Raw genomic sequence first — 23,710 nt, 5'->3', positions numbered from 1 at the left:
CGGGGGCGACGATGGGCGGCGGGCGGCGACGGGCGGCGGGGCCGGCCGGCCACGGGGGTGGCGACGGGCGGGGCTCTGGCGGCGAGTGGGGCTCAGGAGAATAGAAGGGAGAATAGAATGAAACATTTTTTTGTGTAACCAGTGGCATTGGTGGGTAATTACCCACCAACTCCACGAGGAGGTTCAAAGGAGAGGTTTCTGGAGTAGCAAAAGAGGTGCTCCAAAACTCCACCTCCATTTGCACTACAGCTCCATGGAGTTGGCAACTCCATGGAGTTTTGGAGTTGGGGTGTTTGGCTGAATTTTTTGATGGAGTTGCTGGAGTTTAGGAGTGGAGCCGTGCCAAACAGGGCCTAAGTTGGGCCATGATAGAACTCTAACGAGGCCTGGGTGGGCTCGGAATATAAGATTTGGCCCACGTAACTACATATGACTTTCCATGTTTGGGCCGCTTTGTAGCAGAACTTGTAGGCTACTTTGCCTGGGCCATGTGACGTCACAATACAAGAACAGTCAACGAAGAAGAGAAAGCAGCCCAGCAAGGCAGGAACAGAAACCCAGGTGGATCAGCAAGAAAAGCGAAAGCCACCTCCGGAGACCACCTGAACCTTCTCCGTCTCTCCCGCCAACTCATCACTTCATCAGCTCCCCACGACCCCACCCAACCGGCAGAACACCCCCACACTTCCATCGCTCTCCACACTCTTCCCTCCCATAGTCCCATCCCTATATTAACCCTCTCCCACACCCCAACCCAACCGCAAGAACAACGAGAGAGATCACACGAGCTCAGATCACCAGCCATTGTTGATCCACACAAGCCAGAGTTCTTTTTAGCTAACTAGTAGGCTAGGAGCTATGGAGTTCTCGTTCGGCGGCTTCGGCGACCCGGTGTTCTCGGCGGCGGTGCAGCAGCTGCTGGACCTCCCCGACGAGCTGGAGCGGCAGATGAGCGCCCCGACGCGCGCCTACGTGCGCGACCGCCGCGCCATGGCCAACACGCCCATGGACGTCAAGGAGCTGCCCTCCGGCGCGATCGTGCTCGCCGTCGACATGCCCGGGGTTAGCCCCGCCGACGTCAAGGTCCAGGTCGAGGAAGGCAACGTGCTCACCATCAGCGGCGAGCGCAAGCTCCCAGCCGAGGACGGCGGCCAGCAGGCCGCGGCCGATGGTGGCGCCGGCGCCAGCGAGAAGCAGCAGGGCGTCAAGTACCTGAGGATGGAGAGGCGGATGGGCAAGTTCATGAGGCGGTTCCCGCTGCCGGAGAGGGCCGACCTGGACAACATCAGGGCCGAGTACAAGGACGGCGTGCTCACCGTCACCGTCGACAAGAAGCCGCCGCCCGAGCCCAAGAAGCCGCGCGTCGTCCAGGTCAAGGCCGGCCACCAGCAGGGAAAGTGAAGGAGGCGACGTTATGCGTGATCGATACTCATCATCAGCTGATGACTCAGCTGGATGACGAGCGAATGAGTGTGATGATATGACGCCTTGTCATCGTGTGTTGCTTGGTATAACAATGGATTAGTGTATCATCGAATAAGAGTCTACAATAGTTACGGAACATGGATGTAAAACACTGCTAGAGTACTTCTGCTCATGGTATGCAACATGATATCAGTTATCAGTTTTTTCCCCCATCCCCATACATTAAAAGAAAAGAATGAAATCAATTGTCTGCGAAAAGTTCAAACTAGCTATTACTTCCAAAATTTGCTACAAAATGCTTCTAGAACACCTTCACCAGAGAACCCGGTTAGAGCAGAGGATCATCCTGGACAACCTTAATGAGCTGAACGTCCTAAGCCCGTGTCGCCTTCTAAGCACTACTTTTCTTGGCACTTCTACTGCAACATCTTCACTAGGTTCTTCTACACCACCGTTTGCGGCTTTTCTGACGAACAAGGCAATGAAGAAGCCCTCCAGATCGTCCTCTGGGTCCGTCCGAAGCAAATGTTCAGCTGCAAAGCAAATGAGGGAAGCCATGGTTACTGGTTAGATATACGTTCTGAAATTTTCACTGGCAGTGGCGTTAAACTGTTGGGATGTAGATAACATACATCCTTCAAAGATGGGGAGGCCGCGACGGTGCCATTGTGGAAATGGAGTGGCAAGCTCAAACCCGAGTGATGTGGCTAAGGGCAGGACGGCGTTCACGACATCCTCATTCTCTGCCTGGTGAATCGAGCAGGTGCTGTAGACCACCCTCGCCACTGAGGGAACTACAGATAAGGTGGAGAGAAGCTTCAGCTTCTGCACTGATATGTGATTATCCAACACATAAACTGACTAGACCTGGAATTTACATGATAGAGCATGTGAAAGAGCTTTCTTCTGGAAAGCGGAGAGCTTCATGACCCTTGAGCTTGTACTCGCATCATCCTGATCATCTGCAGAACAAGGTTTGTTTCCGTGCTAAACATTCCAACCAAAAGCTAATAAAATGGAGGACCACCCCCACCACACGATTTTCCACACCACACCAAAAAAAAAAGTCCCCTCCTTAAAACTAGGTTGTGTTCCTGAATGCTGGTAATAAAGATCATGCTTGACAATACAGTTATGTGTTTCACAGTTTCAAGTCAAATTTGACAAAGTAAACATATGCTAGCTACAGAAGGCTAATCTAGCTCAGCAGTCCACAATTAAAGTCCAACACAACTGATAACACAATGATGGTAACAAAAAAATCAAGGACTTATTTTTGCACAAGATAATGAACTAAAACTACGTTTACATGTCTTGCGGAGATGGCTAGGACAAAGTCCATGTGTTCAACACACATACTGTAAGTATTGTGAAACTGCGATAACAACCCATCTTACAGAGTGGCAATCTATGTTGAATTCAAGTTTTAAAATTGATGAGATAAATACATACATGTTGCAGGACTGCTGCCATAAAAGCATTTAGTTACCTCTAGAATGTGAAGGAAGCAAGTAGTCAAGTCTCTCTGTAGATATTCCAGAACCAGAGCAAGAGGGATCCAACAGAATTGCACGGACCTGCAACAAACACCATTGCACCACAAAATTACGGATATTATTGTTCTGCAAGATGAAGGAAATTCTACAGAACATGTGTCCAGTTAGGTTTGTAAGTTATCAAAAGAAGTGGAAGGGTCTATGAACCTCAGCATATGATGGATCCTTGCTATCTATATCCAGAAAATCACCATTAACTGTTTGAATATCTATAAAAATAAGTTAAGAAAGATGTTCATGTATCAAATGCCATAAATATTATAAGACGAGTGGATAGCATATATGGCAAAGAAGTAGAGTAAGGAACACATCATCAAATGATGATCAAATAACTAGTCACCACATCTGACAATTTAGCTCCACTGAAGATAGATTTATATTCTTTTATGTTTTCAAGAAGAAATTAACAAGAAAAGACTAAGATAGACAAACAGTAGATGATAGCTTTAGTAGAACTTCTAATAAAGTCTACCAGGACAAGTTGTATCAACAATTATAGGTTCAATGATAGACATTTAGGTACAGCAATTATGCACAAATTCAAAGATAAATTTGTACTTTAAACATCCAAATGGTATATCAGAATTATATCAAGGAGATAAGGATGGTTTAATGTTAAAAGCTACACAAAAAGAAAATATAAGTGCAACTTCAATATATAACTAATAAGGATAATAAAGAAAGGATACTATTTGCTCCAGATCTTCTGACAGTATGTTGCAATGTCTTGGCCCTCTCTTTGTTAAGTTCACAAGCTATAATACTCCCCTCTCCATTCATGAGGGCAGCAAGGTGGACAGTTTTGTTCCCTGGAGCCGCACACGCATCAATAACCTAAGTTTTATGTTCAATTGGAAATTAATAATTTGGCATTACATAGCTAAAAGGTGATACAGCAAGAGTGGCATTTTTTTCATCCAGCACATCAGAACACAGCATTGTTTACAATAGACATGACAGACGTAAAACAACAATACCAACAAATAAGCATAGACACTTTATTCGCAAAATAAAAACAACACAAATAGTAGGTAAAAATATACAAGTACCACTATATCTTATTACTACCTGAATAGTGAATAGCAACATTTTTTGTGATTTAAGAACATGCATAGGTAGGAATTTATCAAGTATATTGCAGCCTCTTCTGATATGAACAGAATAGCAACAAAACCTCAAGGGAAACCATTTGTGAAGTTGTATACTACGTACTAACCCATGCAGTAGTATAATCCAGATGGTATCATTCTGTAAACTTCTAAACCAACAAGTCAGATGGTAATATAAATAAAATATTTTTTCTCTGAGCTGAAAATGATTGTAAAATAGTAAAAATATCAGTAAAATTTAGTCCAACAGAGATACTAACCTTCCAGCCTGGCTTAGGGTTCAGTGCAACCGCTACCATACAACTAGCTTTGCCCTGTGAAGATCCAAATGAGGGGGGAAATTACCATTAATTACATGTCCTTCCAAAAGGTAAACACTTGAGAATCACAAAGTCACCTGCAAAAACACTTTCCCATTCGTGACCAATGGATGGCTATGCAAGTCAGTTCCAGGAGGAAGCACCAACATGTCTGGAACCATATCATCTTTATAAACCTATTTAGTGCAGAGTGACTTGGTCAAGTCGCACTAAGAATAGTACAGCTCAAAAGTAAAAGGTTGCAGTTGCAAAAACAGCTTCATAAAGAAACATCAAATGAGAGCGATGCTACTTAGATCAACAATCTTGCTAAATATTAAAAGATAGATTTCATACCATGTGTATTTTGCTCAACTCTTCAATCACAGACTCAGCAGTGGTCTTGAGTGTGTTAACACGAAGAAACCTGGGCTTTGGTTTGACTGAAAAGAAAAGAGAATAATGAACAGCAAAGCTACGAATAACTTTAGTAGCATATGACATACGTTTACTGAGGATTATATATCACTGATAATTAGACATAAATCAAGCAATGCACACAAGCAGATGTGATATACACACCCTTTGACCAAGCATGGTTATAGTCCTAATCTTCACAACCAAACATGGCTGCAATCCTAGTCTTGACAACCAGATAATAATTTAGAAATACACATATCGCAGGAGCAATTGATGATAATAAGCTACAAAAGGAGCAGATAAGAGGGAAGGGCACCTGCTGTTTTCTGGCCTACCAAGTCTTCAACACTGCTGACATTCCTTTTTGCACAAATTCTATCAAGAGCACTACTAAGAATGTCTTTGTTTGCCAAGATTAACTGCTCAGCTGATCCAGAAACTGCAGTTCCCTAGAAATGTCATTTTATGTCAGAATTTCTGCAACGGGAAGAAGAGCAAAAAGAACATAACTGTTGAAGTTCAATGACATGTTGAACTTGAACAGGTGTCTCAACAGAAGAAAATGACTATTTGGGAAGACAAGTACTTAATCCAATCTACCACTCAAAGTATAAACATTTTACAGCAACGATATTTGAAATTAACAATTTATAAGGGTTAGATAAAGTAAATGCACACAAATTGTTCAACTAATCTGATCATTTCAAAGGTCTAAAAAAGTGACATACCTGACCAAAGAGAATGTCATAGGCAGTCACAACAACCAATTCCTCCTGTTTCTGCAAGTAAAAGTAGAAAACATGGTGAACTTGTGCCTTGCTCCCTGAAGTTGTTACACATTTCTAATTAAGAGGCATTCCTAAACTTTAAAGTCAGCATTTTAAGCTGTCAATAGCAGTGGTAAAAACAGATGCAGCAAGAAGGAACTGAACTCCATCAGAACATTTGATTCAGTTGGCTGACCTTCCATTTGCTATTTAGCACTCCACTCGATCCTAAAACCTCCTTAAGAATCGGAAGATCTGATAAAAGGAAACAAAGAAACATGAGGGAAGAAGTTAACAGAATAAAACAAAAAATTAAACCTCGATGTACAACAGAATACTAAATTGCCGTTAGCTCAACTGCAACAGCACAAAATCGCCACGTTCAGATGGACTAACATGACACTATCCCAACTACACCAAGTAACTCAGGTGTGGCTGCATTAACTTGTCAAATCTGATTTGTTTCAAAGACACTGACTTGAGCAAAAGGAAATTAAGTGTCAACCAGTGAAGTCAGCACAGCTTCTTGTACTGTGCGACATACAAGCCTGACCTATATAAGATATGGTATGACTGCATATACGTGCATCAACAGCTCCATTGCATGCTGTTTTGCTTGCTACGATTATGGCTACAACTCCACACTGCATACAACAACCCACCCAACCACCACGACACAAGAAGCCACGCAACTAAGGCATCCAATCAGACACCTGCAAGGGACTGCGGCACCAGTTTCTGCTTCAGCATTCCGTCGAACACCTTGCGCACGAGCTCCGACCAAGGCAGCCGGATGAAAGCTGGGGCTGCGCTTACTTACACTTGAGGGTCTGGCAGACGAGCGCGAAGGTGGCCCGCTTGTTTCGTACAGTAGGTGAGTAGACGAGGGATTTGATTGAGCCCGCGGAGCGCCTGGTGGCGTCCCCGCGGAGAACGCGACGGAGCACCGCCGCTGCCTCGCGCCGAGCGAAGAACGCGGCGCGCTCCGCCGCATCCCGACTCGCCATCCGGCGCGGGGGCCGCCCGTTCCCTCCGGTCACCGCGGGACCACGGCTGGGATTCTTACGCTGCGGCGGCGGCGGCGCCATGGCTGATGACCCCCGCCCGTCTCCGGACTGCGCAGTTGCGAATTTGGGAGGGTTTTTTGGGCGGCGCTGAGACGGCTGGTTGCTAGTGAAGAGCCCAAGCCCTTCACGCGTTTTTTTTCCTCTATTTATTAATCGAAATCCATTCATATGTTCAAGCAATCATGATTTTAAAAAGACAAGACTTGGACAATAGACATTACTACTCAATAATAACTTACCTAAGCAAGAAATTTTTTTAATATACATACAGTCATATAAAGAACTTTGCAAGATAACTCTTACAATTATTTTTCCAGCATGACCGATCATTTTTTGTCTCTCAATTCATAATATATTTTATCTAAACTTAATAAAAAATAATTATTAAATTATGGAGTGGTGTAAATTAATAAATAACTTAAAATTACATAATATAATTGTCTTGTACAGTTATTTAATTTGAATACAGCATGGAACACTAGCTTTGAGTACTGTTTTAAAAAAATAAACTCACTCAACTATGCATGTTGTTTTCTATTATACTTTTGTTGTCTTATGTCATTTTCTTTTAACTATTATTGTTTATTTAGTTTTCTAATATCCAATATAATTAGCCTTTTTATCGCGGTTCAACATCACTTTTTATAAAAAACAAAGTGCCATTTGAGATTTATTAATATTCGATACTAATATATTTGAACCAGTTCCCTCTAAAACTCATGATTACGTCAGTCTTTAAATAGATCTATATATGTGGTTGCTTCTTTCGCGGTTATTTTGCAAAAGTCTCTCAACTTTTTCGTAATCAACCCGCAATCCTAGGAGTTAAATTGTCGTAGTTCGTTGTTGATTTGCAAAGTCCCTCAGCTTTTTCGTAATAGCTGCTGAGCGCAAGGGCGGGGATGGAGTAGTAGTCGAGCGCCTGACGGAGCAGCGCAACCGGCGTGGCCATGGTTGGTGTTGGGCCCAAGGGGTGGTCCTGGCGCAGCTACACCACCGCACGTGGGTGATGGGGTGCCGCGGCTTCCGACGAGGATGGACTGGCAGCTTTCCTAGCGGTGGCGCTGGGACTTCCCGCAGTGGTGGCGCGTCGCATCGCAGTCACCCTTTGCTAGAACCTGAAGCTAATCCGGCGGGGGAGGTGTCACAAGCATAGCATAGTGGTGGAGGAGCTCCCCCATGACGTGCAGCAGATCTCGCATGGCCATAGTGATGCATGCCACCACCCACCAGTTTGGATTCACTCGCATGCCCAGCAATAGTCCTCAACCAGAGGCAGCGCTAACTGACGTCGTCTTCGTCAGCAACTCTCACCACCACCTGCCAGCCGCTTCGGCCTCAACAAGAAGCTCCACTGCCCACTACTGCATCACCAGGAGAGCAATCCACAACTGGGAACCATATGCGTAAGATGACGAGAAATATTCACTTAAACACGTCGTTGCTGATCTGCACGGGTACTTTTTAAATCACAAGAATTAATGATAAGAGATGTAAATTAATGATAAGAGGGATCTTCTTACTCCACTTATTTTATAATATGATTGAGGAGCTTATCGTGGGTCACTCGGATACTGTGGTACTTCTTAGGGGCATAGTTCATAATCACTCAGGTGCAGTGCCTTCTCTTCTACAATTTGTGTTTGTCTTAGTACAACGCCCTCTCTCATATACCTTACAATAATCATGGTTTTTTTATCAAGGATTTTAGCCCAGATGATGCTTAAATATGATTTGTCCTTATATTTTGAAATTTTTAGTCGAAGATAATAGGTCGACTGCTGTGCTTTTACTATCTGAATCTAAAAATTAATTTGTAGTCATTGACTATATTATTTGGAACAAATTGCGGAAGGATACTTGCATTGGTTGATTGCTCATGTTTCTTGGAGCAACTAGGCCATGATGTCAGGCTGTCAGAGTGTATACACTCAGGCATAAATTGGTGAGTATATTATAATCAATGACCGAGTATTTATTTTAGCCTTGCAGTTTTTTTATGAGCTGAAAATTTTGTGGACAATCTATTATGTTCATAATAACTTGCATATTCATAAAAGCTAAGATAGGAATTTCATTAGTATTGAATCTTACCAGAAATTTTAATGCATGTGTATAAAAATTGAGATTTCACCGTTCAAACAGGTCATGTAGAATGTATACAAATATTATAAAATATTCTAAATCAGATTAGGATGTGAAGTAAGCGAACTAAGAGTCAGTAGATTAGGAGCAGGTATCTATATTTCTTATATCTCATGAGGCATGGATTAGCTCACGATGGCCCCTGCAAAGCTGGCAGAAGCATGACATTTCCACCTACGCGAAGTCTTCCTTGACCAGCTCACTCGGCCCCTGCTAATTACATTTCCACCCCTCCAAAACCACAAAACCACACACCACCCCACCCCAACCTGCTGTCTCTGCGCACCTGGGAAGCGGAGGAAAAATCTCGCTTCGCATAAAACAAAGCAGCGGCCGAAAAAAAATGGAGGCATGAGCTGCGCCTCCTCCCCGTCCCACGCCGATCCCCCGCAAACCCTAGCCCCGACCTGACCGCCGGCGGGCTCGCCGGCCGGAGAGGGAGTCGCCCCCCACCTCCCACCCCAACATCTGCAGCGGTCGGGGGGAGCGGGCGGCGGGCGAGATGCCGTCGCACGGGGATCTGGACCGGCAGATCGCGCAGCTGCGCGACTGCAAGTACCTGCCCGAGGCGGAGGTCAAGGCGCTCTGCGAGCAGGCCAAAGCCATCCTCATGGAGGAGTGGAACGTGCAGCCGGTCCGCTGCCCCGTCACCGTCTGCGGCGACATCCACGGCCAGTTCTACGACCTCATCGAGCTCTTCCGCATCGGCGGCGACGCGCCCGACACCAACTACCTCTTCATGGGCGACTACGTCGGTGCGTGGCTACGCGTCCCTACCCTAACTTCCTCACACGCGGCTGCCCCTGCTCCTCTTGCTCGCGCGCTCAAACCTGCCGATGCTTGATTCGGCGGATCTGTCATCTGCGGGGATTGGTGCGGCCGATGTAGGGGATTTTTAGATCCTGCGAAAAACCTGAACAGTTTATTGGCTCTTGTGCGGCCGGCCGGCCGGATTGTCGGAAGAATTTGGCTCTCAGGAAATTAGGGAACATCTTTACTGCTTACGTAGGCTATTGGAGTTCTTTGTGTTTCGACTTGTGGAGGCCAATGCCCTGTGCTGCTTGTATGTCACTTTTTTGGCGGTCTAGCGTGCTAGGATCTTGTCGGCGCCCTGCCTTTTCTGTTCCTTTAGCTGTTGAGAAGACAATAGTTCCCATTTACCGGCATTTGGATTCCTGCTCCAGCAGTTTCGTAAGATATGTGAGTGTGCTCAACTGTTAGTCTGTCGTTTCCGGGCTGATCTTTATTATGTGCAAGACAAGAAAAAACTGTCACCTGATTCTCTTGGCAATTTAGATACGCTGATGCCATACGCAATGTCGTTTATTTGAATGCTTGAAAGAAAATTTGTATTTTTCTGGGTCAAGGAAATGAATAATTTAGTCTGTTTTCATTTCCATGTATAGTTTACCTAGCATATCTGTCATGTTTGTTAAATTGATTGTGCGGCTCTTTACTGCAGATCGTGGCTACTACTCAGTGGAAACGGTTTCTCTGTTAGTGGCTTTGAAAGTCCGGTACAGAGATAGAATTACGATACTTAGAGGAAATCATGAGAGCAGACAAATCACTCAAGTGTGAGTCTACATCTCCTAGTAGTATTTGGATTTTGTATTGCAACTCTTAATTGCTACTTCCTGCTTTCATTAGTACCAATGCAGTAGCTACAAGTGATATAGATGGTTCTTATTTTTTTTCCAGAATATCTGATACTATCTTGCCATCTCACTCCCGAGTCCCGAAGTAACATGTCTAAAATAGTAAATCTTTAATTCGGAACTGGATTATTCCACATAAAGCACATGTTATTGTAGATAAAGACTTTACCAACACTTGTTTGATAAGTTGCCTTCTGTATGCTGGACTATTGGTAGCAAAAATGTGTTGATTTGGTTTGGTGAATTATAATGCTATTGTTGTGTCATTATGCTTGGCATTGTGAACTATTTGTTTACAGGAAGACATCCAGCTAGATATGTGGCCACCTTATTGCCATGAATTTTGTGCCCTAGTAACACACTGATGTACTTAATGCCCTCATTGTGATTTTCCTTATAGTCACCCATGGAGTTACTGCTGTTACTATTGGTCATTGAAATGAACTTCACTTACACATACCAAATCATAATTGCATGGCACATGCACATGCTGCACCTGTACACTGTTTCTTTTACAATTTATTCTGTGAATTTTGTAGTGATGCATGTAATGGAACCGCATAGTTCTTGAGCTTGACTATTTTGTACAGGTATGGCTTCTATGATGAATGCTTAAGAAAATATGGAAATGCAAATGTATGGAAGTACTTTACAGACTTGTTCGATTATTTGCCTCTCACAGCTCTTATAGAAAATCAGGTAGGCACCTCAATTTGTTATGATTGATGCTGTTATAGGCTTGCTAATATATGCGTGAAATATGAAAAACATCCATATTGCAGGTCTTCTGTCTTCATGGTGGCCTCTCTCCATCATTGGATACATTGGATAACATTCGTTCTCTTGATCGCATACAAGAGGTAGGCAACAGTGTACCCCTTTCACTATGGACTAGGTTTTCTTCTTTTCCATGTCCAGTATCATCATTTTTCTTGTATAGTTGTATGCTGTAAATAATTGTGATATTTGGATAATAGTATATTTATGTATTGTTGGCTATGCACACATAATAGATCAGCCACTGGTCAAACTTTTTGGTTGTTCATGTGCAGAACTGTAGAGCCTTAGTTTAGGTACAAACATGGTGCCATAACCATAATATTCAGTTAACTAGATAGATGTTGGCACAGATAACTGTTGTGTGGTATTTGACTATCTAAGATCATGTTGATACAAGTTGGAAACAACTTTTGATTTTGGAGGGTCATTTAGCATCCCTTAATATTTTGATGAAGTGGGCTTGTCTCAGGAGAGCTAAAGTAAAACAACTAAAAAGCTGCAAATTTAGGCATTTGCTTGAATCTTAAAAGCTCATATTGAAAAGCCAACATGCTCCAACACTTCAAAACCTTGAATTCTGTCACTTACTCAATTTGCCCTCGTATAACAAGGGATGTACCTTGATCTATACTCTGTGCTGTTACTGTTGATCCAGTGATTGAAATTTGAGTTCTGATTATCCTACATTAGTGGTGAACTAGATATGCTCCTTCTGATTGAAAACGAAAATATACTATTGTCTGACTAGTGATGAGTTAGATGTTTTGAATAGATATGTGGTATACCCTTACTACTATGGCATAAGAATTATAATCGTTGGGCTATTCCTTTGATATGACTTCTCCTCAGAGGTTCCTATCTGTTTTCTGTATGTTGCTTAGTCTAGTACTTCCTCCGTTCCAAATCTAGACATAGCATATATCTAAGTGCATAGCAAAATCTATGAATCTAAAAAAGCCAAAACGACCTATAATTTGGGACAGAGTATTAGTTAAGGGGTAGGGGTACTTTGTTTACTTTACCATGGATGCTAATATTGAGCCCGAGCTCATTGCTATTAGTAAAGTGGCCAATTATTGCTCATTTTTTGGATGAAGTCACTCTCTGTGCAATTATGTTTGCTTGTTAATTATCATCTGGCGGCATGTATATACTTATTTGTGGAACATTTACATGTGGTATTGAGCTATTTTAAGAAGATGCCCTGAATCTCCAGTACTTCTACTACAGGGTGTTCCTCATTAGAGACCTTTTTTTTAGGTCACCATAATTTGTTATGTGGATCATTATGCATGATAACAAAAGTTGAGCCGATAGTACCCCTTACCTTGACTAGGAAACGATGCCTGATGGTGATGGATCTTTAATTGATAACTTTCTAATTTTTACACGGTGTAGATTACCTGTGTTATACATCTTATATTTTTTATGGTGATGGGTCTTTAATGAATGACTTTCTAATTTTTACATGGAGTAGATTAACTGTGTTGTACATCTTATATTTTTTTTATCCTCAGCTAATTAACATATTCTGAAAAATGCATGCAGGTTCCTCATGAAGGACCCATGTGTGATCTTTTGTGGTCCGACCCAGATGACAGATGTGGTTGGGGAATTTCACCAAGAGGAGCAGGTTACACATTTGGGCAAGACATTGCACAGCAGTTCAACCATACAAATGGTCTCTCTCTCATCTCAAGGGCCCATCAACTTGTAATGGAAGGATACAATTGGGCACAGGTGGGTCTTCAGAATGCAGTATTGCATTTTCAATTTGTTTATCTGCTCACAGTTAATGAAACTGTATTGATTTCCCCCAAAAGCATATTATATTTTGAATGTACTATTTGCAATTCTTCTCTTGCAACTTGCAGTTACAATATAGCCATGCGCTCATGCTAGATTCCCTTCTTATACAACTTACCCCATGCAAAGATATACAAATACATGCAACTAAGTACACTTCAATGTATTCTATTGTAAAACCGATGTAGTGAGTAAAAGCTTTGTTGTAAGCATGGCCCTAGGCACCCTTGTGGGTATTGATGTTACATTCATGGTTGCACACTGCTGATCATGTATCTTTAGTGTGCTTCCTTTTGAATGTTCCCCCATATATTATCCCACTGGAAGCTTGAATAGTTACTGTTATAATTCATGCAGGATAAGAATGTCGTCACAGTCTTCAGTGCACCGAACTATTGTTACCGCTGTGGTAACATGGCTGCAATTCTTGAAATCGGTGAGAACATGGACCAGAACTTCCTCCAATTCGACCCTGCGCCTCGGCAAATTGAGCCGGACACGACTCGCAAGACCCCAGACTACTTTTTGTAATTGTGGTGACCTTAACTTACCGGTGTTGATGCTCCTCTCTTCCGCAGTGTCAGGGTCTGTAGATCTTCTGTCCTTAGATACGGGTTCTGTGAGCCCGAGCTGTATGTCTCCCAATTCTTTTGTTTGGAGATTTTTTGCTGCTTCTCAATCTTTATACAAGATATTAAAAGTTAAATGCCAGTGGATATTTTTTCTTTTTCTGTTGTACTTCAACTTTGTATTATTTGTAGACAGTGAAGGGAAGTTGCAGTAGAATCACCCCTCGTTTGTTTTTCGTTTTGGTCTAAAACATGTGGTCAGAATCATCATATCATCTGCCTGGCTGAATAAATTCTGTCCGGATGGGGAGGTGCTTTTGGTTTGGGTTTGCATCATTCGCGTCTGATGTGCCCGCCTGCTTTATAATGTTTGTTGGCGTCTTGTAATGAGCATATCCTGATTATTCTTCAGATGGCGCAAGCTTCGTAGACCGTTTTACAATGTGTTTCGGTTCATGTTTGACGTGTTTTGCTGTTTGAGATGGGTGATGGAACATCTGGGCATGGCATTTTACAGGCACAATTTCACAGGGTGAACATAACCAGGACAAGCATTGTGTTATCTCAAACTCTCAATTGCATAGCAGTTGTATTTTGTCAGGTAAATCGGAGCACAGCAAAACATACGCCTGAACCAAAATGTTTGCCCTTGCACCGTTTCTGTTGGTTAGCAGTTCAACACAGTACACTCAGTTCCAGCGTTAAAACATGTCCTGGCTTTACAACATGCGGCAATGCCACTCTACTCGTCTGGGCATACTGCCCATCTAAGCTACAATCTTCAGCCTTGAACGATCAGGCCTCATACCATGTCAGCGAGCTTGCAATCAACAGCCTGCTTGGCAAGTCCCCCGGGCAAGGTGCAATGTACGTCAGCTTCTTCCTGGAATGAAGAACATTAGTTCCAGGCGAACCTGGATATTATAAACCTGCATACTAACACGCTGGTTTTCCCAGGCATACCTTTGGATGTCCACATCTGTGACATGGATGAATCCGGCAACATTGCTGCAATAAATCATGTTGTAGATGTTAGCAAACGGGTAGATGCAACTTGCGATGAGAAAAAGATACTCCAATTCTGCAGATCTGGACATCAATTTTTTTAATTGTATTGGTTGAATCAAACAGTACCATGGGGAAATACAGCCACAAGGAAATAATTCAAAACCCATGTGACTTATCGACATACCAAAAGAAACATAATCATTAGGCCTGCCACTGGGTATCCATACCCTCTCCCCAAATCCACACCCACACCCACTTCAAATGGGGAGAGTATGGTTAGAAAATTAATGGGGAGGGTAGGGTATGAGGAGGGTACAATTAATCAATTGGATATGTATACATATGTAGTACAAAGTTAATTATCCATCGGATATGGGTGGGATTGGGGAGGATAAGGAGTGGATAATAATTGTATGGATTTGGGTGTGAACAAGAGTGGGTTTGCCCATACCCTACCCAGTGGCAGGCCTAACAATCATCCTTGCTATCACTGTCTAAAGCATGACAACACATTCCTATAGAAATTTATAACCACTGACCGAGCCGCTAGAAAAATGAAAGTTTTCTGCATGACATAAACTTCATAAAACTTTGACCTATCTCTTCTCTATTCAAGTACAATTTACTGCTTGCGAAACTCAAAAACTATGCAGTTCTAATCTTGTAACATAAGCAAGGATAACTGTCACCAGGAACATATGGTTAGGTTAGGGCCATAACTGGGAATAGCTTGATGCAAAAGATGTACAAATAAGCACAAAAGCTATGAGTGCAAATCAGTCTGAAGAAAAGCAAAATAAACGGAGTATTTAAAAATGTGATAGAATAACCAACTGTAAATAAGTCCCAAGGCTCAATTACCTACATCATGTATTTTCATTTTCCTAAGGCTGCTGTACAGCTATGCTCTACAAATAATGTAGCTTCTGTGATATATCTCTAGTATGAGTCTCTTCTGCATTAAACCTTACTGGCCCTATAGCCTGTAATATAAGCAATGGGTACAATATTATTACCTAGAAATTATTTCATCAGGTTCCTTAGCATAAGAAATAGCAAGCACTGTATGGATCATATCCGTGCTGATGTTGACAGCAACAAGCCGAGTAGGATCTGCCACAGGCTCTGCACCAATAGGCAATGCTGAACGAGGAGCTTGATGGCCACCACCAATTCTGTACACTGAGACATCACTGAAATTGACAATGTTTGAATGTGGCGCCAGATCATTTGCAATCCCATAAAAGTATTCCTGCAAGAGCTCATTAGGACTTAGCTTTAACAACTCAGAGCATGACATAATGTTGATATAGTGAATAATTACCCCACAAATGTTGCAAGGATTACATGTAAATTATTGAAAAAAAGGAGAAAGAGGCAAAGAGAGTGACAGTGTACAATAATGCAGCTATATTTCAAGTTTTCATTAGATACCTTTAACATTAGGTACCAACAAAATTCGATGGCATTATTGGGCAAATTCTACTTCAAGAAAATAAAGCTTACCTTGATTCGGAAGCTTCTTGTTTTTTGGCGATATTTTGAATTTCTGAGGACAACACCCTCTGATTTCTGAAGTTTTACAACATCAATGTTGGGCTTGCTTTGAACTGCATCCTTTAACATCTTCCAGAGTTTCTCCTGAAAGCCATGAGATAGATCAGATAATTCTGATAAGCTGCTTCATATATGATAATTTCATTTATCCATGACTCAACATTCAAAATAAAATGACGAACAGGTACAGTTCCGTAGAGCACTAAATTTGACAAGATTAAATCACAATGTAATAATAGTTTCAATTGCTACTGACATGCGATTCTGCACATTTGGTGTTATGTGCCTGTATGCACATTTCTTCAAATCTTTCTGAGTGCCAGTTGGCACATACAGAACATTCTTTTGAATGACTTATCTAGAATTATCAGAAATGTCCCTGGAAATCACATAACTTCAGTATGCGCACTATATGCGCAACCGGAGCATACTAGTGTGGATGATCTGTTTATAGAAAGCATGCTACCAGGGAGTACTGCTAGCAGACTATGTTTTGTTTCAACTTGAGATCGATCACGTCTTAATGCTGCAAAACATTTACCGTTTTGTTACTCGATGGGATCTCCATTATTTCACAAACACTATAAAGGACACCTTATTTTCTTTTAGAACAATTAACATGATACCTTGATAATAGCACAGTACTACAACAAAATGTTTGCCTGCCTAGGATGCGTAGTAACACTATACTTAGCTACAAACTGAACAGTTAATATTATCATCAAATCGAATATTATGATAGTGCGGTTGTCAGCCAATGCGAAATGAAACAAGGATGATTTTATGAAAAGTACTGCTCATGTTGGAAAAACACTTTGCATGAACAAGTCAATGCATCACTTGCCTGTCCCAGTACCAGCACTACATTGGCCTTGAAAGTTTCAATTGCATTTAGAAGTAACTGCAGAGCAAAAATAAAGAATCACCACATGATGCATATAAATTAGCCACCAGCAAGCATTGTGAAAATTACCAGTCATTTGAAACCAACTACTCACCTCGTACCCAAGGCCTTCAACCCACCCCATGGTATTGATAACCATTCCTGCTGCCCTAGATTCAGCATTGCCAGAGAATTGTCTCTCCAATGTTTTAGCTAGCTCTTTCATAAAAACTTTGTAGACATCCGGATTGATACTATTTGTAACACAAGCAACAGATGAGGTGGCAACGCAGTAGAAAGAAATATATTATATACAGAAAGCACTCAGTAGTGAGTAAGAACTGCCAAAGAATACACCGGAGAGTTACCTTGGAGTTGGGTGGCCATAGAAGTAAACTAGTGGCATATCCAAGGGAATCCCATCAACTATATCGATAGGTTTCTCAATTGGGGTAGCAGAAATACATCCAGGGATCGTTATAGACCCCTGGCCGATATCTAAATCCACATATGTAGGCTTCCAGCCCAATTTTGCAGCCCAGCTAAGGAGCATTCTGCAGAGGGTACTTTTTCCAGAATCTGTTGGTCCCACAACAATCACTCTAGGTCCCTAAACCACATAGGGTAAGAAAATTTCAGTGATTTAGTCCAGGGAAATGAAGATATATATAAGTAAAAGATCCCAATCAAGAACAAAAGTTTGTTATGTTTATGTATACCATATTATGCTCACATTCATGTTCATGTTCAATCTATGCTAATATTCTAGGGCCATCATCACCCTGTTAGGTTAATCACAAGTTGCTCGTACGGAATTATATAGGCCAATGTTGCGATCTGTTTTTTATTGTCACAAAGAATAATGCATGATTACATTGTAGTCTGTCTTTTGAACATCATGTCAGGAACACATAAGAAAACATCACATACGCTTTTCAACAAAAAACTACAGAATTACTGAAGGCGATGTTATGCCAAATTTCAAGTACTTTTACAATCACTTTTCATCTCTAGGGAAAACTGGCATGCTTTCTAACTAGTTGTTTTATAAGACAATACTCTGCATCTCCTACAGATAATGAACAAAATCGCAAAACTGGCACGCTTTCTAACTAGTTGTTTTATAAGACAATACTCTGCATCTCCTACAGATTCTCAATAATGCAACAATCCCTACAATTGTATCATGATGAGACACCAGCTAAATTGAAACAGGAGCACTCACCTGCGAGGCCTCCAAATCACCCCCCTGTGCTGCAGCAGCCCTTGCCCTTGCCCGTCGCGCATCAAGAATGGCGTGTGTGTTGACGTAAATCACCATTGGTGTCTACAGCATCAAGCAACAGAATCGTCAGACCAGGAACCCTCATTTCACCCTAAATTTACACAGAAATTAGGACCAGGAGGAGAAACCGAGCCCCACGGCGCACCTCCACGGAAGGATACTCGCTCTCGGTGGGCCCGTCCAGCTCCAACGTCGCGCCGTGCCAACTGAAGATCTAATCGGTAGAACAGAAACGGCGAATCAAGTCAAGCAAGCAGCACCGACAATGCCGGCAGAAGGCAGCAGCGCGTGCCAGGTGGTGGTTCCTTTTGCTGGGGAAGGGGTGGTGGAGAGAGGCGGCGTGGTGCTTACGGCGATCTTGGAGCGGGGAGGAATAGAGACCCAGCCCTCGGGGGGCAGCTCGGTGCCGAAGATCTCCGCCGTGCCGGCGACGAGGCGCACGCGGAGGGACGCGTCGGGGGGCACCTCCACGCGCAGCTCCTCCCGCGGTTCCAGCTTGGACTGCCGCGGCGGCGGTGCGGCGGCGGCCCCCGCGGCTGCCGTAGCCGCCATGGAGAAGGGTTTGCAAGAGTCGACGGCGAGGGTTTGGGCGTATAGCCGAGACCAGCGACTCCGAGTGGAGCGAAGGGTTGCTGTGGAGGCAAAAAATTCCACATGAATAATTTTGTGACCTTTTTTACGAAATAATTTTGTGAAGAATTTATTCATGATTGAATAGTAAATTTTTTTAGTTTTTTATTATAACAATACATTTTATTATAACAATACAAAAAGGTGCACCGAAGTTCATAGAATTACAAGGGAGGAAATTGCAAGTGTATTGAACACTATTATGAATTTTCTTCAAAAATACACCTATGCTTTAGTCAATGCGCTCGTTGTTTTGTTGAACAGACGGGTTCATATTCTCTATATGCCTATGTCAATTTATGTGTTTGATTTGATATACGTGTAGAGAAAAGTTTGCTCACTATGAAATAATTAATGTGAGTGAAATAATTAAATTACATTTCTGAGCCAAGATTTGAAAGTAAGATAAGTAATTTAAGAGTACTGGATCTGAATGAACTAGCCCTGATCATGCACTTCACTCTTGCAATGTAAAAGTATGTAGTTAAGATTTTACTCAATTTGTTTCTGCTGAATAAGTCTAAATAAGCTCCTTAGTGAAAAAAATGTGCCTGATTTGTGGTTGTGTGGGGACAGGGCGGCTGAACGCATTGGCAAGTACTCCCTCCATCCCAAAATACTATTTATTTTGGATTTTTTGGATACATGAATTGTACTATATATCTAGATATACGCTATACGCTATGTTTAGATACATATGTTTAGATACATATATAGTTTTTTCTGTATACTCCCTTCGTTCCAATTTTTTTTTGAGAGTCCAAGCATCTCAAGTTTGACCAAATTTATATAATAAAGTACTAACATTCATGATACCACCAAATAAGTAATATTAGTTTCTTCATTAAATATATTTTCATAGCATATTTATTCGGTGCCATAAACCTTTGTGATCCTCTCTATAATTTTGATCAAACATAAAATAGTTTGGCTCTCCAAGAAAGTTAGGATGGTTTACAATTTGGAACGGATCGAGTACTTAAAAAAGTAAAATGAATATTAATTTGGAACATATATATATATATATATATTGCTTAGTACTCGAAAATGAGTTTTGCTTATATATGAAATATGTGTATCTGGAAAAGATATCTAGTTAACAAAACTAACCTTAGACGCACCCCTTCATAAATTCAGTAGATGCATGCGACTTTTCTATAACCCTCAATGCTCATAGGCTTATGAAGGTTGAACCCGCAACGAACAAACAAAGAATAGAAATGGAACAACTGAGCCACACGTGATGCATCCCACGTAATAGACAGACATGAGAGAGATGAGAGTGAGGAGAAAATGAGGCACCGATTAAGAGCTGTGTGCCTGTGTTATGGACCGAGAAAATGAGGTACACTCTGTGGAAAATAATTGAAACGTGATCTTTAAGGTCGCGTGTGCTTTCATTATATAGTTCAAGTTCATAGAGTCATAATCCTAATCATAATTACATAATTTAAAGGAGACCTACTCAGAGTAGAATGTGCTAGTCCTAGTCTAAGGGCCTATTTGGTATTACCCATTTGATTCTGATTCTCTATAGGAGCTTATTCTTTGAGAGAAGTGATTCTGTGGTTGAAAGTGATTCTCTAGCATCATAAACTCTTAAAATTAGGATGGAGAATTACTTCATAGAATTAGGAGAAACTACTTTTTTCAGCTCCTAGATTCTTAGTTTATTTCAGAGAATTACTTCACAGAATCAGCAGGGAATCAATTCTCTTTAAAAATCTATTTGGCGGAGCTCCTGCTAAATTCAGCAGAGAATCAGCTCTAGGAGTTTGCTAAACACGACCTAATACAACTCATACTTTAACTAACACATCTAGCATCGAAAAGATGCATTACTGAAGGAGGAAGCATATTGAATCCATTGGAGGGCCGGCCAAATGCAAGAAGTTCTGCTTCGTCTATATCAGTGATGTTGCAACGAACCTGTACAGAGGAGAGCTTCACCTGGCCATGCTCGTCTCAACGACAGCCACTGCCTGTTGAGGGCCTAAAAAGCCGCGTCAACATTGATCTTGAGGTGGAATCCATGTCAGGTTTGCTTGGGCCTTTCTTGCGCGCCGCTTTGGAGATTCTCCCGTCCCCTAGCATTTTCGAATTGACAATGCCACTTGCGGGGGGCGAAGCTAGCCATCAACGGCTTCGGGATCAGCATCAGCTCCATTATCATAATGGGATCAAGCTTGTAGATGAACATATACAACTGGTTTGGTTACAGTTGCTAATTTTTTTAGCAACTGTGATATTAAATGTTTAGATACTAATTAGGAGTATTAAACGTAGACTATTTACAAAATCCATTACGTAAGTGGAGGCTAAACGGCGAGACGAATCTATTAAACCTATTTAGTTCATGATTTGACAATGTGTTGCTACAGTAAACATTTGCTAATGATAGATTAATTAGGCTTAATAGATCCGTCTCGCCGTTTAGCCTCCACTTATGTAATGGATTTTGTAGATAGTCTACGCTTAATACTTCTAATTAGTATCTAAACATTCGATATGACACGTGCTAAAAATAAGCAAAGGGAACCAAACGCCCCCGTAGTTTAATAAGGAATTGCAGGATTTCATCGGGTCAGCTCACCCCGATAAAGGGCCTAGCTCCACCCTTGGCCACTTGCTGAGCCTGAGTTGCAGTATTAAGACTACTGTGGAGCATCGCCGGTTGACTGACTCGGTTGGTCTCGGCTCTCCGGCCAGTACGCGGTTATGCCGGGTACGTACTAATTTGGGCTGTATGCGCTCGCATTTCTCAGCTCCTGACGCAGTCTCAAGCTTGAACACCGTTCGTACTAGACGCTCTGGTCTCGTCTTCTCGTACGCTTCTTCTCTGAGAAATGCATTGTCACTTCGTCAACCGCGGAGCCAGATCGATCTATGGCCACTGGCTGCCCTGCCCCCAACCGAGGGCCAAGGCACAGCTGCTGCTCAGTGTAAAAAAAAGAAAAAAAAACAAGAAGAGAGGCACAGCTGCTTGCACCTGCCGGCTGCCGCCCGGCGGGGGCGTCGACGAACTACCGAGATGACCGCGCCGTCTAGGTACGGAGGAAAGGAAGCCCACCTAGCGTCCGCTTTCTCAAGTGGGCCTTCCAATTTGCAGCCTTGAAGCTTCTTCCAATTTGCGAACTTTTTTTATTTTTACATTTTTTTTACAATTTTGCAGAAATAAATAGTGGAATAAAAAATTTGCAAAAATAGATCTATACCGCCAAACCAAACGGCGGTAGCATCTTATCACCGGTTGAAACGGCGGTTAACGACGGTAAGTCTCTTACCGCCCCCTCTGGCAGGCCGCCCACGGGTTCCAATGACGCGGGTTTCAAAGAGTTTTCATCGTTTCATCTAGCGGTAAGGGCGTCCCGTCAGTTCAAAGGGCGGAAGCTAGCCTTACCGCCGGATGAGCCGGCAGGGCCCCCCTTATATAAACGGTGCGTGGCCGCCCTCAGGCTCCCCTCCACGCCAGAGCAGACCGAGCGAGCCAGGAAGGGAGGGAGGGAGGGAGACCGAAGGAAGGGAGGGAGAGGAGGAGGGAGGGAGTGAGGGAAATGAAGGAAGGAAGGAAGGAAGGAAGGAAGGAAGGGAGAGAGAGGGAGGGAGGAGGAGAGGGGAGATTGAAGTTTCGGTCGTCGCTTCATTTCAGGTATTTTTTTTAAATCTCGTAGTTTAGTTAATGTAGATAGTGTATGTAACGACCCTGGTTAAATCAGCTGAGTTAATCTTAATCCGAGTCCCTAATCCCGCTGACTCAGCTCTTCCCGAGCAGGAGCGCTCAACTCTAGTTCCCGGTCCTGACCCCTGAAAACCCAACCAGAACCGCCGGTTCCTTCTAAGTCCCAACATCAGTGTTCCTTTCCATCTTGAGCAGAGGAGAAACCGAGACTGACGGGTGGACCCACAAATCTTTTCCTCGGATCTCCCGAGGCAGACACGCCCGAGCAGCATGCGCCCGCTTCAGAGCTTCTCCGCCGCGTGGCGTGATCTCTCCGACGCCCGCCGCTTCGCCCAGTCGCCGGTCGCGATAGGATGGATTCCCGCGCCCTCCTCCCCAATCGCCGCGGAAGCCCTCTGCAACCATTTCTGCATCGCCTTGTCTCGCTCGCGCCCTCGCCGGCCGCGCCATGGTGTCCCGTCGCCGCCGTGGCAGTGTTTTGCCGCTGCTGCGTCAGACCGCCTCGCGAACCGCGCCCATCATCATCTTGCCGGATCCCCGGCTGCAAGCCCCGATGCCTTCCGGCTTTTCCGCCTCTCCACAGTCGCGCCACCCACGGACTCGCTCCGCGACGATTCCTCCATCGCCAACCCCGACTCCGGCCGCGATAGCTCCTTTTCCGCCTTGCCAGAACTGTGCCCCGGCAAGCCGCTGTTTCGCGCTCGCCCGCGCAGCCGCAACTCGCCCTGTCTTTTCACCTGTTGCAACCTCTCTTGTAGCGTCGTTCTCCCTATCACACCAATCAAATCCGCCGCTCGACGACGCCGCCTCCGCCAAATCTCAACCCCGGCAAAACCGTGCCTGTGCCGCCTTGTCTCCAGTGCCCAATGGCCGAAGATGCTATCTCCGAAGTTCTGTTCTGCCGCCTATCGCCGCTCAATCGCCGCCATGGCAGCGCACTCCATCCTTTCCTTCCGGTCTTCGCGCTACTGCAACTCTCTCTCTTCGGCGCAGCTATAAAAGGAAGGCCAGAGTCCCACCGGAGTTCCTTCGCCATTGCTGTTTTCGCCCTCCCTACTCTGAGCACA

General features: G+C 43.3%; 4 protein-coding genes across 4 annotated transcripts; 2 read left to right on the top strand and 2 right to left on the bottom strand.

The window, feature by feature from the left end:
- The first annotated feature begins 447 nt into the window (after positions 1–447).
- LOC117835946 (19.0 kDa class II heat shock protein) lies at positions 448–1,582 on the top strand. Its single transcript, XM_034715281.2, has one exon. It carries the CDS (start codon positions 859–861, stop codon positions 1,399–1,401), a length of 543 nt encoding a protein of 180 aa, XP_034571172.1. The 5' UTR covers positions 448–858; the 3' UTR covers positions 1,402–1,582.
- LOC117835935 (25S rRNA (cytosine-C(5))-methyltransferase NSUN5) lies at positions 1,570–6,751 on the bottom strand. Its single transcript, XM_034715271.2, has 13 exons — positions 6,397–6,751; positions 5,773–5,831; positions 5,538–5,588; positions 5,126–5,258; positions 4,747–4,832; positions 4,488–4,586; positions 4,351–4,404; positions 3,671–3,815; positions 3,129–3,190; positions 2,915–3,002; positions 2,304–2,387; positions 2,058–2,219; positions 1,570–1,958 (listed from the first exon to the last, which is right to left on the bottom strand). Exons 1-13 carry the CDS (start codon positions 6,662–6,664, stop codon positions 1,738–1,740), a joined length of 1,512 nt encoding a protein of 503 aa, XP_034571162.1. The 5' UTR covers positions 6,665–6,751; the 3' UTR covers positions 1,570–1,737.
- Positions 6,752–9,075: 2,324 nt separating this feature from the next.
- LOC117846619 (serine/threonine-protein phosphatase PP2A-1 catalytic subunit) lies at positions 9,076–13,837 on the top strand. The gene is made up of 6 exons (XM_034727851.2): positions 9,076–9,543; positions 10,251–10,365; positions 11,037–11,145; positions 11,229–11,306; positions 12,775–12,966; positions 13,390–13,837. The coding sequence occupies exons 1-6, from the start codon at positions 9,291–9,293 to the stop codon at positions 13,561–13,563; spliced, it is 921 nt and encodes a 306-aa protein (XP_034583742.1). The 5' UTR covers positions 9,076–9,290; the 3' UTR covers positions 13,564–13,837.
- Positions 13,838–14,225: 388 nt separating this feature from the next.
- On the bottom strand, positions 14,226–18,942 carry LOC117846609 (protein CLP1 homolog). The gene is made up of 10 exons (XM_034727839.2): positions 18,686–18,942; positions 18,480–18,548; positions 18,275–18,376; positions 17,418–17,659; positions 17,165–17,303; positions 17,011–17,067; positions 16,116–16,250; positions 15,626–15,861; positions 14,565–14,609; positions 14,226–14,484 (listed from the first exon to the last, which is right to left on the bottom strand). The coding sequence occupies exons 1-10, from the start codon at positions 18,884–18,886 to the stop codon at positions 14,397–14,399; spliced, it is 1,314 nt and encodes a 437-aa protein (XP_034583730.1). The 5' UTR covers positions 18,887–18,942; the 3' UTR covers positions 14,226–14,396.
- Positions 18,943–23,710: the final 4,768 nt, after the last annotated feature.

Source organism: Setaria viridis, chromosome 1 (genome assembly GCF_005286985.2).
Source record: "Setaria viridis chromosome 1, Setaria_viridis_v4.0, whole genome shotgun sequence".
Classification (NCBI taxonomy): domain Eukaryota; kingdom Viridiplantae; phylum Streptophyta; class Magnoliopsida; order Poales; family Poaceae; genus Setaria; species Setaria viridis.
The sequence above is the reverse complement of the archived record's forward strand: the minus strand, read 5'-3'. Positions and strand labels throughout refer to the sequence as shown.